General features: G+C 41.1%; 3 protein-coding genes across 4 annotated transcripts in view; 2 read left to right on the forward strand and 1 right to left on the reverse strand.

The window, feature by feature from the left end:
• The first annotated feature begins 747 nt into the window (after positions 1-747).
• ppil3 (peptidylprolyl isomerase (cyclophilin)-like 3) lies at positions 748-2957 on the forward strand. The gene is given in 6 exon segments (NM_001303780.1): positions 748-771; positions 1058-1132; positions 1435-1528; positions 2098-2165; positions 2283-2401; positions 2665-2957. Coding segments are annotated over 6 exon segments (486 nt in total). The 5' UTR covers positions 748-768; the 3' UTR covers positions 2792-2957.
• A 960-nt stretch (positions 2958-3917) lies between these two features.
• On the forward strand, positions 3918-10569 carry zgc:101858 (L-xylulose reductase-like). Its single transcript, NM_001303782.1, is given in 8 exon segments — positions 3918-4042; positions 4204-4374; positions 4729-4907; positions 7929-8022; positions 8375-8444; positions 8552-8588; positions 8681-8744; positions 10272-10569. Coding segments are annotated over 8 exon segments (798 nt in total). The 5' UTR covers positions 3918-4018; the 3' UTR covers positions 10431-10569.
• Positions 10475-19933, reverse strand: part of col27a1b (collagen, type XXVII, alpha 1b) — a 71101-nt gene continuing 61642 nt past the window's right edge. For both annotated transcript variants that reach the window (XM_010876075.3, XM_020052657.3), the window contains exons 46-60: positions 19429-19482; positions 19238-19345; positions 19026-19133; positions 17180-17287; positions 16961-17014; positions 15724-15786; positions 15368-15421; positions 15223-15258; positions 14780-14833; positions 14633-14656; positions 14459-14524; positions 14049-14220; positions 13658-13767; positions 12987-13205; positions 10475-12754 (exon numbers count right to left, since the gene is read on the reverse strand). In XM_010876075.3, coding sequence (XP_010874377.2) covers positions 12608-12754; positions 12987-13205; positions 13658-13767; positions 14049-14220; positions 14459-14524; positions 14633-14656; positions 14780-14833; positions 15223-15258; positions 15368-15421; positions 15724-15786; positions 16961-17014; positions 17180-17287; positions 19026-19133; positions 19238-19345; positions 19429-19482 — 1377 coding nt within the window. In that variant the 3' untranslated portion in view covers positions 10475-12607. The remainder of the gene's footprint in view (positions 12755-12986; positions 13206-13657; positions 13768-14048; positions 14221-14458; positions 14525-14632; positions 14657-14779; positions 14834-15222; positions 15259-15367; positions 15422-15723; positions 15787-16960; positions 17015-17179; positions 17288-19025; positions 19134-19237; positions 19346-19428; positions 19483-19933) is intronic.

Below are 19933 nucleotides of genomic sequence, written 5' to 3' on the forward strand. Positions count from 1 at the left end.
GAAAAAATATGTAATCAATTTTAAAATAATGCAACAAAGTTTGGAAACATTTAAGGTGTTTGTATACTTTCCAAATGCTCTTCAAATCTATCTGCTTACTGAGATTCTAGTACAACGACACAGGTCTAATAATAACAACCCACTCTATTACTTCATGACTATCAATAAAAAACCTATTTCATGAAGATGACAGAAACCCAGCAGTAAAAAACATTACACTCTGTGAGTTACATCTGCAACCCAAAAACCAGTGGTGTCTGGCTTTTTCAAAGCAAATTATTTGTTGAAATTGAATTACTTTCCAAACCTTCGAGTGGACACCGGTGGTTAATATACCTAATACATATCTCTACGTATAAATGGGAAATGTCTCATGAGTAAATATATATAAATAAATTATTCAATTGTTTTAGGCCTGAGAAAATTGTAAAAGTGAGGTGTTGAGAAGTATAAAGGGTGAGTAAATGATAAATGGAAGAGTAAAATGTGTTATTATTTTTATTTTGGGGGGGGGGGGCTTATAGTATGCAAAGAACTTGATAAAACACTTTTTTATATTATATCCTTTTAAATAATTTACTCGTCAAATGATTTTTTACTGATATTTGTCATTCCTAGGATTCCATATATCTCTGCAATTGAAATAAAATACCCTACAGTCACGTTCGATAATAGGAACGTCGGATAGTGCGGAACTTTCGTTTATACGGTTTACGACGCAAGTCGAATCTATTTCTCTGGCGCGCTATCTAATATTCTAGCGCTAAAATGGTGAGGCATTTCCCTCTTTCGCCACGTTTTTAATCTATAAAACTGTTGAAGATAACCACAAATTAAATATAATGAATACGCAATTATTTTACCCAGTCAACTTTAGTTGAAGTGTTTTTGTTATGTGTAGATTAGGGTGCTACGTTTCCCTAACGTTGACCTCCAATGCAATGTGAATATTATCTACTGTACTGTAGCTAGCAGTAAGCTCATTTGAACGATGTTATCACTAAGGTAGGTACAATTATTTAATTAAGTTCAAAAACTTTATTTTTCAATTTTAAAGGCAGTGACGCTTCACACAGATCTTGGGGATATAAAAATCGAGCTGTTCTGTGAGCGTGCCCCGAAATCATGTGAGGTAAGTATCAAAGGCTACATGTACACTTGCTATCTTGCTGTTAGAGACACTAAATATAATATCTGTTTAGCTAATAGCCTGGTACTTTCGTCGTCCTCATCCCCCCAGAAAATACACCAAACACAATAGTGCTAAATGCCACCAAGCAGTAATCAGTTGAATAGTGTGTGTCAGTAATAAGATGGAATAAAAGCCTTTAAACCCCTTGGGTCTCCATGGAAAGTATTACGGAACTGTGTTCTATATTACCTTGTAATTTCAATCAACTGTGGCAATATATTGGTCTCATATTGTCTTGACAGAACTTCCTAGCGCTGTCTGCTGGTGGTTTCTACAACAGCTGCATATTCCACAGGAACATCAAAGGCTTCATGGTTCAGACTGGAGACCCCACAGGTAGCTTAATCAGAGCTTTATCATCAGAGCTGTTCTTCAACGCAATCCTGGCACATTGGCACAGCCCACTGTTTTGAAAGCTGCATTTCAATGGCTTAATAGGCTCTTACATTTGAATAAATTAGCAAAACTCTTCACCACAGCAACAGTCAGAGCACTCTAGATGGCAATGTGGGATGACCACACAACCCGGTAGTGTATCTGCTTTTTGTCAGTGCTGTACTCCCCTCTGACAGTTACTGTACCTGTTAGATTGATAGTGACACAAATTGAGTTCCATTTAGAGGCCAGACATGCTTCTGTGATGCTTGTCACTGTGCCTGGTTCGCAGTGTTTCTTCTATTCTGTACTGTGTAGAACCCTAGGGATAATCTCTGTACCAAAGCTCGAACCACAGCTCGTCTGCTTAACAATACTATTAACCAGTTGAGCCACTGAAAAGCTTTCAGTTTGGTATCGTGGGTTAATCTTTTCAAGCTGTGCGATGTGCATGCGGTATAGTCTTACAATCACAGACACCTAACCTCTAAATTTTTTGACAGCATGGCTTACGGTTTTGTTTCCTTTAGGCACTGGAAAAGGGGGGACAAGTATATGGGGGAGGAAGTTCGAAGATGAGTTTAGTGAACACCTAAAAGTGAGTGTTTCTCTTTCATTGAGCTGAATTTAAGTCTATAACGTTGAACGAATTTGGACTCTGTAATGTGGATGAAATGTTTTGGTTCGTTACAAGCCGCGCCACTCTTCTCTGCAGCATAATGTGCGAGGTGTGGTTTCCATGGCAAACAATGGTCCCAACACCAACGCCTCCCAGTTCTTTTTCACCTACGCCAAGCAGCCCCATCTGGACATGAAGTACACAGTGTTTGGAAAGTATGTGAAATACATCTCGTTCCAAGACTAAATGTAATTTGTGTCCAGGAAACCAGACAAATATTTGGTAATAAGTGAATGGCTAACATGCGCAATATATGGCTGTATGAATCTAGTTTTGAACACAGCCCTCAGAGTACAACACTTTTCCGCAGCCCACAGAGCATTTTATGGGCTTTTTGTATATAAACCCATAAAAAAATATGCAAATAATAATAAAAATTATTATACTAATAAAATCCTTTTTATGTTTTTGTCTGTAGGATAATAGATGGCTTTGAAACACTGGATGAACTGGAGAAGCTCCCAGTCAATGAGAAGTCTTTTCGACCACTGACTGAGTGCCATATAAAGGATGTGACGATACATGCAAACCCATTTGCAGGATAGACTAGCTTAAACACCGTCGTATGCACAATATGATCCAAACACATTGTTTGTACCCAAAACAATATTTTGGTTTTATATATTTTTGACCTTTTTGTGTTCTTTTATTTCATTTTTTTACAGTTATTGATCATTCGTTATGTTTTGTAATAAAGAGTTTTTAAAATGTTACATCATAAACAGCTCTCGTTAATGGTTGTTCAATTTTCATTGGAATAACTGATGGCGTGTGGACTGTATAAATTAGCATGACGCCCCTCATACACGCTAATAATCCTTGCGATTGGGTTTTGTGATATTTTCCTTGCTACATTCTACGATATACATATTTTAAAAAGGTTGAAACGATGTCCAGTAAGTGCATTTTGCATTTGGGAACAAAAAAAATGAAAATGAATTCCCAAGTTGCTCTGGGTGGCGATATTGAATGTTAGTGAGTTCATCCTGCAAAGAGCCTGTTCATTTTCGTTCCAGAAGACGTTGAGGGATTTAACCAGGAAACTCAAGTGAATTTAACCAGAATTTGTTAGATCAAACAATAGTTTTCCGTTGGATACGACTGGAACCCGGTTTGTTTAATCGCATCAGTAGCCAATCACGGACAATGTTATTTACTTGTTGCCTCTGTTAGCTTGCGTGACTTTGCCATAGTCCGTTGACTTCTCATCAACAAGTTTTCGTCTGCCACTGACTGGATGTGATTGTTTTTCTGCACCATTCTATGTGAATAGTCCTGTAGGGAGGATAATGTCGAGTAGTTAGAACACTCGTTTGGCCATTCTAACATTCAGTTTAACAATACTTTCATGCCTATTTACCTGCTTTATGTAGAAAGCTGAGGCCATGTGACTCACCGGCTGACATTGTGGTATAGCTTAAAAACTGTCCAGAGTGTACTAATTGCTATATTTTGTATCGTTTACTATCAACATTGCATGTTAACATTGTTTTTCAGATAATAGTTCGGCAACAAAATAAATGCTGTTCCGATTATTGGGTTGGGACTTAGACGAATGTTTCAGTTTGGGTCCAAAGGTAAAACCTGTTGAGAACCACTTCTCTGTGGCATTTTGTGAACAGAAAAGTCTGTAGAGAAAACTACATTTTGGCTTCATCTTGATGACGTCATAGACGAACATAAACGTGAGACCGACCTGTCTAGTGAATTTCACTCGATTTCACATTGCTAGCTTTTTTTTAAACGTGATTGTGGTTATTTCGAAATCAGTTATGACTTCAGAAGAGGGGTTTAAAGTAAGTCGGATTATTTGCTTGCTTGTTTTAGATCAGGTCATTTATTAGTCGCCGCCTTATGCTATTACAACTTTCTATGTACATTTGCATATCCTTGTTTAAAAGATGGCCCGTACAGTATAGCTATAGTCTAATTGTTTTGAATACATGTTCGTCTCTAGGTAACTTCTTTGAAAGGCAAAGTGACTCTGATCACAGGTGCCAGTTCGGGCATCGGTGCAGGGGCAAGCGTCATGTTCGCTAAACTTGGTGCCTTGCTGGCATTGAACGGTCGCGATTTGGAAAACCTAACCAAAGTAGCCAAACAGTGCACGGACCTGGGTGCTGCGGAGGTACAGTATATTGTGAATTTCATGAAACTGTAATTGAAACATTGTTACCAAGGGTATGTCATGCTTCGCATCAATGGTGTAAGTTTCTATTGTTTTGGGGGGTTAGGGTCAATGGACCCAGGAATTTCACTCTTGTCCAGGCGGTTCACATTGACCTGTCTGTAATTCTACACCCCTGCTTCGCAGAATGCCTAGATACAGCTCTTAGCCATGGTATATCACAAACCCCATTAGGACTTATAAACCGGCTACCAACACAATTGGAGCAGTAAAAAGTTATTTGATGTCAGTCAGCGTTCAGAATTCTGCAAGATCTATTGCGCAACAATATATCTGTTTGTTGCGGTCAACCAGCCCCTGCTTGTACCTGGAGACCTGACTAACGAGGACACAGTAAAGAACACAGTGGAGCAGACCATCGCCCATTTTGGCCGTCTGGATGTGCTGATCAACAGTGCTGGCATCCTGGCCATGGGTAGCATTGAGACGGGTGACCTAGCTCAGTATGACAAGGTCATGAATGTCAACGTCAGGTAGGTGTGGTGTTCACATTTATTCCCTGGAACAGACTATCATCAGTTATCAGATGGTATATTGAAATGTCGTTCCGCCAGGGGTCTTCAACACAAACCACCCGTCAATCCAGGGAAACACAAACCCCTATATCCACACACACCTTTCAGGAGGTTATTTCAGCACAAATCTCTAACTATATACAGCACCAGTCAAAAGTTTTTAGTTTAACTATTTTCCGCATTGTAGAATAATATTGAAGCCATTAAAACTATGATATAACACATATGGAGTCATATAGTAAACAAAAGTGTTACAAAAATCTAAATACATAAATATTTTAGATTCTTTAAAGGAGCCTATGGCATTCTCTCAAAGGATTGAATCACTAGGTGTGTCCCACCTTTTGACTGGAACTGTACATCATTGTTTTCTTACATTTTCACTTTTTCAAGAAAATGAAACTTCAATTTATTGTAAGGTTACATTGGTTTTATGAGATAAAAGCTGAAATATGTAATTTGCATTAGTATTCAACCCTCTCACGTTAATATTTAGTAAGGACAGTCATGACAAAAAAATCATGGCACTGTCTCAAATAATGAAAAATATTTTGGGATTCATATTTATTTGCTTTGCAGATCAAGAAAAACAACCAAAAACTGGACTCATTTACTAAATTATAGCATATTCCTCAAATAAGACAATATTGATGGCACCTTCAAGAAGTAGTTAGAAATAAACAGATTCAACCAGTTTGAAAAACACTTATTCTCCTGTTTCATGTTACTGAAAAAAGCAACAACAGAATTGTCTGAGGAGGTCGTACACAAGATTCTAGCCAACCTCAAGGCAGCAGGTTGATCTCCAAACACCTTGATGTTCGTGTTTCCAACGTACATAATGCCGTCAGTAAGATGACGGCCCATGCCACTGTGGGCGACCTCTCTTCACATGGCCGCGAGACAGAACGTGACTGGAGATTGCGGCAAAGTGTTGTTGGATTGGTGGCGAAAGGACATCGATCCACTGCCTCTCAGCATCAAACTGACCTTCAGACACCAGGCTTTTGCAAGGCCCAACACGCACCATCATTCTCCAACTTAAAGTGGCTTGTATGGAAGGAGACCCAGGAGGATCCCAGAGCTAAAAGAGAGAAAGAATTTAAGACAGACTGCAATTTGCCAAAACACACCTGAACACGCACAGTCGTTCAGGGACCATCTAACCCTAGGAGAGCTTTTTGGTAAAGCACGCAATCTCTGCTTACAGAAAACAAAATTAAGCCTTCAAAGAAAACCACACCTTCCCCAGTTTAAACATAGTGGAGGTTTAATGATGTTTGGCATACAGGCTAGTGAACTATTTCATAGGTACTAGACATTTATGGATCCTTGTAAAATTTGAATAGTGACTAGTTAGAGTTTGAATAGGAACTATTCAACACAACCGCAATAGTCAGAAGTGAATAATTCCTATTCAAATGGTTCTTAACTGCAGAGACATCATAGAGATTAATTACATTTTAAGACATTTTATTCATGTAATTGAAGCTAGTAACAACTAGCATAGTGACTTGTACTTTTGGAAAATGTACTAATATCTATTTTAATTGGACTAGTAACCATTTAATATTAATTATTGAAACACTAATATTTAGCTAGCGTCTTTTGAATAAGTGAATGTGAAATAGTTACTAGTAACTTAATAGTTTCCAGTCGCTTATAAATGATGATAAGGCTAACCCATGGATTCAGTCGGTAGGATTAGAAGACTTAAAATGTACATTGAGTAATTAACTTCATGATAATCTTAAGGGCAACAGGGTAGACTAGTGGTCAAGAGCGTTGGGACAGTAATGGGTTAGTGAAAACCCCTGTCGTTCTGTACCCGAGCAAGACAATTAACCTTTACCTTAACAACAATGCTTTCATTGGATTGGAAGTCTGGAATACATGTTCAGTGCATTAATATGCCACTTATCTGGATGACCCTGTTTCTTTTCTGCAAGTATGTTTAATTATTGTGTGTACAATTTGACTGTGTTGAATGATTCTACAGATCAGTGTACCATTTGACTCGGCTGTGTTGAATGATCAGTGTACCATTTGACTCGGCTGTGTTGAATGATTCTACAGATCAGTGTACCATTTGACTTAGCTGTGTTGAAGGATTCTACAGATCAGTGTACCATTTGACTTAGCTGTGTTGAAGGATTCTACAGATCAGTGTACCATTTGACTCGGCTGTGTTGAATGATTCTACAGATCAGTGTACCATTTGACTTAGCTGTGTTGAAGGATTCTACAGATCAGTGTACCATTTGACTTAGCTGTGTTGAAGGATTCTACAGATCAGTGTACCATTTGACTCGGCTGTGTTGAAGGATTCTACAGATCAGTGTACCATTTGACTCGGCTGTGTTGAATGATTCTACAGATCAGTGTACCATTTGACTCGGCTGTGTTGAATTATTCTACAGATCAGTGTACCATTTGACTCAGCTGTGTTGAATGATTCTACAGATCAGTGTACCATTTGACTCGGCTGTGTTGAATGATTCTACAGATCAGTGTACCATTTGACTCGGCTGTGTTGAATGATTCTACAGATCAGTGTACCATTTGACTCGGCTGTGTTGAATGATTCTACAGATCAGTGTACCATTTGACTTAGCTGTGTTGAAGGATTCTACAGATCAGTGTACCATTTGACTCGGCTGTGTTGAATGATTCTACAGATCAGTGTACCATTTGACTTAGCTGTGTTGAAGGATTCTACAGATCAGTGTACCATTTGACTCAGCTGTGTTGAATGATTCTACAGATCAGTGTACCATTTGACTCGGTTGTGTTGAATGATTCTACAGATCAGTGTACCATTTGACTCGGTTGTGTTGAATGATTCTTCAGATCAGTGTACCATTTGACTCGGCTGTGTTGAATGATTCTACAGATCAGTGTACCATTTGACTCGGCTGTGTTGAATGATTCTACAGATCAGTGTACCATTTGACTCAACTGTGTTGAATGATTCTACAGATCAGTGTACCATTTGACTCAGCTGTGTGTGCCCCACCTTATCAAGACTAAGGGTTCTATTGTCAACGTGTCCAGCGTCAACGGGCAACGATCGGTAAGTATTACAGTGAATTAAAGAAAAGGGGGTGTGTCCGTGTACCAAACGTGCTGTCATTTCGAAAAAGGTTGATCCGATATGGATGAAACCCACCTCAATGACTATTCTTAAAGATGACAGTCCGCACTTTCAGTGCATTAACTATGTTGTATAACCAAGTCATTGAACTTGTTACAATGTAGCCCTGACCTTGACTTCCAAATCAGTATCAGCGTCTTGGTTAAGGAAGAAGGGGTTTATTCTTAGCCTATTAGATGTTGGTTTCCCAAGCGGGAGACTGAACTCCAGATCCCACCTGGGACACTGTTCTAGTATGATTTCTGATGCACGCATTTGTCCTTTTTTCTAGTTTCCAGGTGTCCTTGCTTATTGTATGTCCAAATCTGCTATCGACCAATTCACCCGATGCATTGCGCTTGGTAAATTTTTCTCCAGTTTACATTTAGTTTTAATTTCTTTCAAATGGATGAGTAAGGTGGGTAAACGTACACATGACGCTCTTATGTCTCATCCTTTGTTCGTCCAGAGCTAGCATCGAAGCAAGTGCGAGTGAACTCTGTCTGGTATGTCGAACCCTACACCTGTATATTTCCCGATATATTACCAAGTTATTGCAATGGTGTTGACGTCCGTCTCTCCTCCTTTCCTCCTCCAGCCCTGGCGTGATCATCACAGACGTCCACAGGAGAGCAGGTCTGGATGAGGACCAGTACGCTCAAGTACGTTTCGGTGTTCTACAGACACCCGATACATCTCTTTGTAAGAGGTCGTGTTTTCCGGACGGCGTAACAGAGTCTTCCGTACGCTGCCATGTTTCAGTGTTAGCAGAGCACTCTAAATATAAGGCGTCACCTTAGCTCAAAGGTTTTCAGGGTTTGAGTAAAGAGAAGGGAGAGATATTGGGCGGTATCATGCATGCTGTTGAGAGATGTGCCCTTCCACTGAAAGGTACCAGTTAGCACTTTTTATTATTATTCAGTGCTGCCAATTGTAGCCTGCTGTATGTAGGGTAATTGAGAGCTGCAAAGTTACCATTTAAGCCTATATAATGGCCGGTTACATTTTCTTATGTACTAGTTTTATGTCCCAATTTATTTCTTCTATCATCTTTTTTTAAGACATTCTTTTGGGAAATGGTGCGCTTTATTTGGCCGAGACAGTGGGAAAAGATAGAGGCGAGTGCTCCTGTTAAAGGCGCAGTGGAACCGATTTGAATCCACCCTGCGGCAGTGAATTCTCCCTCGGCAGGCAGCAGCCCAGACCACTGGACCGTTCCTGACCACACGACCCAGTTCTTAATGTCTGTTTAGTGATCGGCCGGTGCGGGGAGAGTCCAAATGTAAACATGTCCGTGTACACTTGCCAAGCCATCCTGCATCTGATCACACCACTCGCTCATCCGGGGCGCGCCTTAGCCCCGTGAACTGTGAACGTTTCATTTCCCCCAGCCAACACAAGGAGTTACTAGAGCACAGGAAGATAAGGCAGCCCTGTCCAACATCCATCCGTCGCCCTCCACCGAACCCCTGGGCACTGCAGGTATGTCACGCCTGGCAAACGCCCAGTTCTAATCATTACAATCCCTAGGGATTAGTATCTCCCCCACCTCAGGTTGGAAGACCACATCACAGCAATCACCAAGACACGACAGAGGATGAAATACTTGCTGCTGCCGAAGAGAAAACTATGGAAATCTCCTAATCACGTCCCAATCGTTGAGTCCATCCTCACCTCATCCGTCGCTGTTTGGTTTCTGTTTGCCTGCACATTAAGTAAACTGCTATGGATTATACGGCCTGTGGAAAGGATAATAGATCCAGTCTTTAAGCTCAGCAGAAAAGACCATAGACCTGACTTTTAATAAAGTCCTACAGGACTAGAAAGCTGAACAGTGTCTTTCCGGTGGTGTCACCCTCAGAAACCGGTCCCCTGTCCCGGAGAGACTAATAACACTATGCTTGGCATATGGAGCCACCTACAAACTGTAAACAACTGCAGTATACTTCACTCAGAATCTTCACCCTTCATCTAGGAAAGCCGATATTGTTAATAAGCACATTGACTGAAGTTGTATGGTCAATCAGTGTATTGTACAGGTTATTCACACTCCTGACTTAATTGTTTTAAATAGAGGGTTTAGTGAGGGTTTCCAGGTTAAAGTTATTGGGTTTTTATACATGCAGCAAACCTTCTCCATCTCAGTAACTCTCACCTTCGACCCTTTCCCTCGCTATCTTGTCCACCAGTTCCTGGAGAAGTGTAAGCAGACCCATGCCCTGGGAAGACCAGGTGAAGTGGAGGAGGTTGCCCATGCCATAGCTTTCCTGGCATCTGACGCGTCAACCTTCATTACCGGGGTCAACCTACCAGTGGACGGAGGGCGCCATGCCATGTGTCCAAGATAACGTCCTGTGATGTCATCACAGACCGGCAGCCAATACATAATTGCTCGGGTTGGATCATCTTTTATTTATCGAGTTTAGGCAGACAGAATGTTTACAGAATGGTCTTCTGCTATAAAAAATAAAATAAAAATTGACAACACAACGTTTTTGTTTTAGCTCCAGTCACGCACATGATTCAATTTAGCTTTCAACTTGGGGATATAAGGGCCCTCTTGTGGTGATGGTGTGAGGTGCATAATGATGGGACAACGTTTCATAATAGAAAACATTTTACTCAATAATAATGAATAATACATTCAGTATTTCTATTGTATTTTTTTACTTTTCTTTTGCTTTTATTAAATATCCCTCTGCTTAAGGAGTTTGACATAATTAAAACACACAGATCTACTTGGGTTTCAATTATTTATTCAACATCATAATGTTGAAGAAACATAAAAGGGTTGGACTCTAGAAGCTGCAATATTATCAAGCTGACAGACACAGGACCTGCGAAGATGAATAAATGAACATGATAACCACTAATAACATCTAACCCCTCCCCTAAAATGCCAGGAACAGCTGTTGCCCTCAATAGATGTGTTATGGTTATAATAATGAACGAAACGCAAACATATGGCTCTTTGAATTGTGTTCTATAAGAGGTATTCTGAGTTTGATTTGTTGGCCTGTGGAGTATCATGAATATGATTAACCATAAGATGTAAAACAGTCAGGTTTAAAAGCATTGGTCCAAATACAGTACAGCACAGTTGATTATTAAACAAAAAACTAAGAAATATAAAACAGAAGCCAAAGCCCGAATTTATACAAAATATAAAGCTCTGCTGACGACAAAGTGATAGATTTCTCGCTTAAAAGGTTTACAGAAAGTCGCGAAACCCATTGACATTAAATAACATAAATTAGCATGTTGGGATCCACTGTATACAACAAAGCTTTGCATAATTATACACATTTATACATTTTCGACAAGTCATAAAAACAACACCTAAATCTTCGATAATAGCTTCGGACTCGTACAAATAAGGGGATAGAAGTAACGCTGCAGGGGATAGAACGCTGTTTTGCTTGCGCGAAAAGTGAATTTGATCGGCTTATTTGCATTCATACAGTATAAAAAAATATTCCCTTTGAAGTATAAAAGGCATGTAGATATATTGTCAAAATTAAACAAGATGGCATCCTAACTCGCCACAGGAGGATCATTTAGCACCAGATATCGACATCTCTGTTCCTCTTGTAGTTGAAAGCACCAAAACTGGTTGAGAGATGGGAGGTAGACAGACTTACACTCATTTAGATCTGCTCTCTTCTCACCGCGTGCTTCAATTGACTTGGCTATGATAACACGTCCGAAATGTCCGCGTGTGAAAGGGAGAGATATTTATAGACTGGTGGGTATTTCTTCAGCTTCTAATCACCAGTATATCGATAAGTTATCATCATACAATAGGCAGGAGACGTTAATGGACAGCACACAGATGCTGTGGATGTAGAACTATGAAACCTCACCTGAATGTCATGATGAACATTATACCAAAGTAAACCTGAATTTCTCTGAAAAACTAAAGACTGTGATATGTCTATTGCACTTTTATATTAAGATATACATAAAACATGTATAAAAATAATATATGTGTATGTATGACAAAAGTTGCATAATATGCAAAAATACATTTATAATCGTTCTGTGTGAATTCACACGCCTTGCATTACATGTTGAGTTCAAAGTCTGTGAAAATTTGGTATCAAACCGTGGAAGTGAATAAGTTAAAAAAATAAAATAAAAGTTGTCCAAAGTGTGAATATGTCTGAAGAGAGACCATCATAATATTTCCTCTCGATCGGGCTCTCAGGTCTTGTGGTACGCGACAGTGAATCAAGTCCCTGAACGAAGCCCGATAATATCCTCTCCCCGGGCAGGCGGTAGGAACAATAGTGCGTCACGTCCCGGTATCTCTGCCATTTCTTCTGGGTCTGTCCCTCAATGGCGCCCACTTTCTGTTTCTGCAGTCCGAGCATATGCTGGAGGGTTAAAGGCCTGGCCTGCCTCTCCTCGTGGGCCCCAGGATGTGGGGACTGGGAGTCCCTCCTGACCTCCCCCATTCCCCCATAAGTCACTCCTATGAGGAGGCTGTGTTCACTGTGTTCTGGGCTCATATGCCAACAGGCCTCTATAAGAAGCACACTGGACCCACTTCAAGGTGGTAGTGCGAGCCGAGCTCCGTGGCCGGTAGGCTGTACACGTCCACAACTGGAAGTAAATTGGGGTCCTGGCTCTGGAAGACAAAATGGGTCTGGTGCCAGCGGCCATCTTTGATCTGAAAGACGAGAGTTAAAAAATCGTTGGCGAGATGCAGAGATAGGGTAACACAAACAGTTTGAATATTGGACTACAGATTGAATGAGATAAACCGAGACTGGGAAAATAGAATTGGACAGATATAATGTACGACTGAGTAATTAGGTTCTGGCTCGAAAAGCAATAACAGCGGTATCCCGATTCCTTGTTATGACGGCCCGTTAATGATAATCTTTGACCGGTCAACATACCCAGCAGTCATCTTTCTCCACCAGGGGCTCCAAGTGTCCCCCGGCCTGGATCATGTCCCCGCTCCAGGCCTTGAAGCGGACGGCTGTGGGCGAGGGCTCCAGGGAGGAGCTGTTGGCCCACACAGGGACGTTCAGGCAGTGGATGGTGACGTGTTGCACTGCCTCGGAGCTCAGAAGATGGAGGAAGTTCATTTGGATGCGACCTACCCCCATCTCCAGCTGCAAACAGAGACAAAGGTTAAGGGAATGCTTTTGGGTGCCAAGGTGACTAAGTCCCCCAAAATCCTATTTGAAATTAATAGTTTGGGCTTGTCAAAAGCTACGAGAGACAGGAAATTCCAATGAGCTGCACAGTATGATGGTTGTGTGTGGCAAAACAGTTATTTTAGAAGGTTTACCTTCATGCATGAACCTAGCAAGGTGAGAAATGTCATTCTGTCCTTGAGCAAGCATTAACCCTACCTCATGCAATTCATTCTGGGTATGAGTGTCTGCTAAAAATGATGTAAATGCTTTTTTTGGAGATATAATGCCCGTAGGTCAGTGCAATTTAGTAACGTCGTTCTCTGTGAACCTGACAGAAATTTGGCTCTCTATTATCAGTCTGTTTTTTATTGGACAGTGGCCAGTTTTCTTGAAACATCTGAGTATTAACATAAGTTGATGCTGACCTTAGATACGGTGATTGGTTTCAGACACGTCTGTCCGCCGCTGGTGAAGTTGCACGTCACCTCGATGGTGTCAGCCGAGCAGCCAAGGTTCGGGTCGATCCAGTAAGTGCCTTTTAGGGGCGGTGGGAAAGAGACGGAGTGATTTTGGGATACAGGAGTTGGATGACATTGGCAGCGCTGAGTGGATTTATGGCACTGACGTAGAGCTTTAGAGAGAAGTGTCACTAGCTTCATCTGGTGGAGACATTGTTCGGGCCCTTGTCGTATCAAGTACAAGCCCTGACATGGTCAGGTTTAAACTAATGTAAATTAAGCGCATATTATTTTCCTATGGAAATAGCGGTGCTGCTCTTTCAGTTTCATGGACAACATTAGTTTCCAGCTTTCTCACCATCGTTCATCCTCTGTTCACAGTCCTTGAGGTCTCGGCAGACGCGCGCAGGGTTGTCATGGGTGCCTAGCGGGTTCTTCAGGCTTTGGATCAGCGTGCTGAGGTAGTGGAGCGTCTTGAAGATCTCTGTGCCCTGGTGGTCCAACATGGGCAGGTCCATATCATGGTAACTCTAAAATGGAGGAAGAAGTGGTCAACCTCCAGTAGGAGATAAACCCCCACTGTATAACATTGAGACAATGTACTTACATTTATGATTAAAAGCCTTCGTATGAATAGCCTATAACCGTTAATTTGTCCGAGGCTAACTTCCATTATATACGTCCAACACCATATAACGGTGACCATGTTTGATTTAATGGACACACAATGTATGATTAAGTCCCAAGGGCACAGCTGACAGAGCTTACCTCTGACCTCAGCGAAGCATGGGAGTCAATAATGACTTGGAAAGCAGCTCCAATAGCATCCTTTCTCTGGAAGAAAAGACAGTCAGACCAACTTCATTCAATCTTACCTCCACACCACCTTCTTCCTCATCCATGAGACATTCTAGATTTTAAATAAGATTCAATCAGACTTACTAATGTCAGCGAACCAGGGAGTCCCTAGAAAGGCAATTGTAAGAGGTGTTTAACTGACAATACATTGCAATTTACAAAATAATAACTATTTTAAAAAGGTAGGACACCAATTTGTATCATATTGAGTAAGAAAAAAATAGGACTTACTGGGGGCCCAGGGGGTCCCCGAGGACCAGGAGGACCCCTCGGTCCTTGTACCCCCTGTTTGAGAAAATAAAAAGCAAACACATTTGGATAAAAAACTAAGAAAAATATACACTTCAAATTGCATTTTATTATTTACAGTCATTTGGTTCGAGAGGCAAAAGCAGCATTAAACATTAGCCTTGCTGTCTGAACTCATTTCGAAACAGAGAAACACAAAGAGAAATTAAATAAGCTTTGGGAGTAGAAGATGAATCCACCCATATAATGTGATGTCCATGCTAAGCACTTTATCCCCCCTGAGATAAATTGTGGGGAATGGGTCCAAAACGGCACAATTTTTTTTAATAGTGAACCGGGATCAAAAGTAGTACACCAAATGGAGAACAGTAGCATTTCAAACCCGCAAACTCAGTCTATAAGATTTATAAAAAATAGAAACGCACCGTCTCCCCTCGACTTCCTTTGTCACCTTGTGGTCCCTGGTAGAGAGAGAAGATATAAGTCACTCCATCATTGCCAAAAAAAAAGGGACAGGGATAATGTGTGCTTTTGCATATCAAAAGATATGAAATAAGATAATGTACACACAGGATTACCACTGGGGCCGATGATACCGACTGGGCCTATGGAACCAACATTACCCTGGGGAGGGAGAAAAACCATGGCGATGAAGTGATAGAGATTTACATTTCAGTCGATACAGGAGAAAAAAGGGTCAACAATTATGCTTTTAACTTTGCAGCTTGTGGATTAGAGCCAGCGACCTTTCGGTCTACTGGCCCAACACTGCAACCGATCAGGCAGTTCAACAAAGCAGTGATGACTAGACAAGACTAGACAATTGTTTACTTGGCTTGGACCAGGAAATACATGACCTTATATGGCTACGGCCCTTATTTTTCACTGGTCAGGTGATTATAACGTCCATAACGTTTGCTTCTTACCATCAGGCCATGTGGCCCTTTTGGACCCTGTATTCCAGCTGGACCCAGATCTCCTGGAGGTCCCTATGGGGATATAAACATATGCATTGACAACAATGTGTTGATGATAAACACTCAATGTGAAGAATGACAGCAGCGTGGGCTGAATGAGAGGGAGGTTGCACATAATGGTCTGTGTGTAAAATGCTCAGTAAGCAATGCAGTCTGCAAGAGAAACGTTACCGCAAGTGTCTTCAATTGAAAGCCCTTTCATTTCCATAGGATCAATTCTTCCATAAGTCGCGATGAGGAATCAATTAGCCTGCGCTACGCCTTGACCTGCTCTTACGTGCCAAGTTGGGGAAAAACGGCAACCTCAGCGAGAAGCCAAGACTCATCTGTTTAGCATCCTCTGTGTTGTATGAATGTACAGTATATCTGAAGCTAAAACTATAGGAAAACCAAGTGGAGTGCTGGCAGTCACACAACACATGAAAATGCCGCCTAAAAGATCTGAGAAGACTTCTAATGGTTCTGTCTCCTTAGCAACATCACTATAGAGCAGCTGACTAACCCTAACGATGGCGTGTAAGTGACAGGGGCATGTTAAACCTCTTCTGTGGCGCTATAGATTGTATGTCCCAATCCATCAAGTCTTTGATTCTGATTTATCCCTTTCAGTGCAAAGAGTAACACCAGCAAACCTTTTGAGGCTTCAAATTCCTTGCAAGGTCTTTCTTAATCTCCAGCCAATCTCTGATTTACCACTGATGGCTAATGCTTTTCGGCGTCGTTTTATCAGAACCATGTTTTTGGCCCAACTTGGAGACCGCTTTACTACTGAAGTCTTTTCGATGTGTATGCATGTACAGTATTTCTTCAAGAGTATTGTGTTTGTTGTGTTTCAATGTTTCTTCATTCAAATTCTTTTAAACTCCATCAGTCCCAGCCTTCCCTAGTTAATTTTTTTGTCAGTTTTCTTGATTTGTATAGGCTCAGTTTTGCATGGTAGCTAGCTCACTTTATTAGTTTTCGGTAATTAGAGAATTGTTTAAGCCCTAGCATGAAACAGGTGTTTGAAACTTACAAAGGCTGTCCATTTCTGATAAAGGAAATAGAGCTGCCTTTGTGAAGTCAGGCGGATACACATTCAAGACTGGGACGGTAATTCTCACGGGATGAACTTCAAGAATGGCTACTGAATTGTAATTTTTTTTAGATCACTTGTGAGTCAAAAGCAGAGGTAAGTGTTTCTTGCCTTTGGTCCGAACATTCCAAAGACGCCTGGGAACCCCGATTCACCAGTGTCACCCTGAAAAGAGGAGAAGCTGATGAAATCATAATCACCACCATTATCGGCCAAATAGCCTTTGAGTTAGAGAGGTGAACAATGACACACTGCTTTGGTGACCGCACATTTTGAGCTACTACATTCCAAATAGCTTCTTCTCTGACTTAGCACTCGGATGTTACTCACGGGCTGTCCTTTGGACCCCTGTTCACCCTGTTTCCCTGGCAACCCCATTCCACCAATGTGGCCTCTTTTCCCCGGAGGTCCAGTTTGGCCCGGAAGACCCCTCTCACCCTGTGAGACAAGAGGACAGAAACCAGTTTAGGGCCAGAACAATGTGAAGAATACAGGATGTTTTGGTGGACAAACAGGATTGCATGCTTCAGCAATTATGAGGGTTTTCATGAAAATGGGCAATGATTCTGTCCAATTTGTCACAAAATTGTGCGGACATGATAAATATTATGACATTACTATTGTTAAAACAGCCTAAACTTAGTTACTCTGGCTCAAAATGCATATGAGTCTATTCAAATTGTTGATTTATTATCATACATGAAAGAATTCTACATTGCAGCTGGTTTGCAATGTAGAAAACCTGGAATGTGTTAGCTTCATGATACTTTCAACAGATGGCAGTGGTTACTTCCTGGAACAAAATCTTGATTAGCTTATCAATGATCAAAGACTTATCCACCAACCAATGGCATTTCAAAGCAGTTGGTAAACCCTGTCAATTATAGGGAAGCTTTCTAATCCACTGTTTAATTTAGTTTTTTGGCAAAACTAGTCTCTTACTACCATGAGACGACGATATTAACTTTTAACTTTTTTGGCAAAATCCTTAGTTGTTGCTAGTTTTTAAACTTTTTACTTTACTGTCATTTAGCATTTTGAAATTCTTATCCAGAGTGACATACACAACCAATTTGGGTTAAATGTCTCACTCAGTAAGAACAACAGATTTTTTTAGTTTTACCTTGCTGCACCAATTTAGCAAAATTTCAGTTACTGGTCAGATGCGCTAACAGCTAAGCTAACAATCGCTAGAATGCTTCTGTTTCACCCATCCATGTGCTTTTAGGGATAAATATATGAATATGGTATTATAAGTTTATATGTTTACTGTACATCCTAAAAAATAGCCAGTCAAAACCAAACATAGGTTTGACGTCGGGAAGTCGTATTTACAGAACTTTTGTCAGGCAGATGGGTTTGAGCGGCCTCACATCCACCTATTACAGGTAAAAAATGTACTGACTGTCATTTTTGCCAAAGTGTAGAATTATAATAATGTCTGAATAACGATATACTAATGGTACTGTAGTATGTTCAAATGTTTCCTCGCCAGGAGAGGGGGTAATCACTCCGTTGGTCATTTGGTAGCCTATACCAGGCTTTCCCCCACAATACTGGCACCCCACAATACTGGCACCTTTTATTTGCAGAGTGCCAATACTGGCACTCTGCAAATAACTCACTCTAACTGACAAAGTAGATAGAAACCATATAATGTTGTAGTCCTACATTTAGGTATACAAATAATATATGTGGCCTTTTTGTTCTGCAAAGCTAAAGAAAGAGGTGGTAGCTGTTTACTGCAGGCTACATTTTCTATGCACCAACACAACACTTTTCATTCAACATTTCAAAGGGGGAAAAATCAATATCAGAAGTGGAGCAAGACCATCTGACGATCAGAGCGTGCTGTTGCCCTGAGGTACGATCAGGACACGTCCACCAACGTGTTGAAACGCGTCCAATTACGTCGACGATTTGTAATTGGCTGATCAAGAAAAGGTTCCAGGAAGTAATCGGTGTCAGCTGGTGAAATTAGCATAGGGCTAGTGTGGGCCAGCTAATCTGATGGGAACGGCTACAATGGAGCGTTCTGATGGGTTTAGGTAAATCAGCGAGTTTAGGTGGAAAATCTGCTGCATTTTGAGGAACTTTGGCCTGTTTCTAGAGTTCTTAAGTATGGCCTCCAAGTTTCTCAATAGTTCATGGGAGCATTGTCTATCTTCACACTCACCTTTGGTCCGATGGAACCTTGATCACCCGGAAGCCCCGGCACACCCGTTTTCCCGCGGTTACCGGATTTGCCGAACACCCCAAAATCTCCATCGTCCCCTTGCTCTCCCTGAGAAGTGAACTAACAGTCAATAATGACCAAGGCTTATCGGAGAATGCCATCTGGACATTTCCATCGATAAGGAGAACACAAATGTAGGGATCGGTTTTGACCTGCACTCCTTTGTCTCCGTCTTTTCCGGGAGGGCCGTCCGCTCCGGGCTGACCCTCGAGGCCTTCTCTGCCTATAACTCCTTTTGGGCCAGGAGGGCCCTCTGGACCCTGGGGAAGACAAAGTCATCAAACATACTGCACCATAAGCATCAATCAATCAATCAATCAAGGTAGGTACATGAACCACTAACCGGTGGTCCTTTGGTCCCAGATTCGCCTCGCTTCCCCTGTTTGCCTTTCTGACCCTAGAGTAGATCAGAGGAATAAATGTTCAACAACCAAATGCATTGTGTAATACGGGTATGCCATTAGCTTGAAAATAGTTCAAACAAACAGGTGTTACGGTATATTATAAAACATGTGGTTTGAGTACTGAATGCTTTTTTGTCTGAAAGCTGTGGTATATGTAAGCAATAAGGCACAAGGGGGTGTGGTATAGAACCCCTGAGATGTCTTATTGCTGTCATAAAGCGGTTACCAACACAATTAGAGAAATAAAACGGGATGTGATGTCATACCCATGGAATGTGGTCTTGTATACCACGGTTATCAGCCATTCAGCATTCTGGATTCAAATCACATGGTTTAAAAGAGTCTGAATACTACGGGTATGACATCAAAAAACTTTTGAATGCTCTAACTGCATTGGTAAAAGGTTTATTATAGCAAAATGGAATCTTGGAGGTTAGTGGTATA

The sequence above is a fragment of the Esox lucius genome, chromosome 13, assembly GCF_011004845.1.
Source record: "Esox lucius isolate fEsoLuc1 chromosome 13, fEsoLuc1.pri, whole genome shotgun sequence".
Lineage (NCBI taxonomy): Eukaryota > Metazoa > Chordata > Actinopteri > Esociformes > Esocidae > Esox > Esox lucius.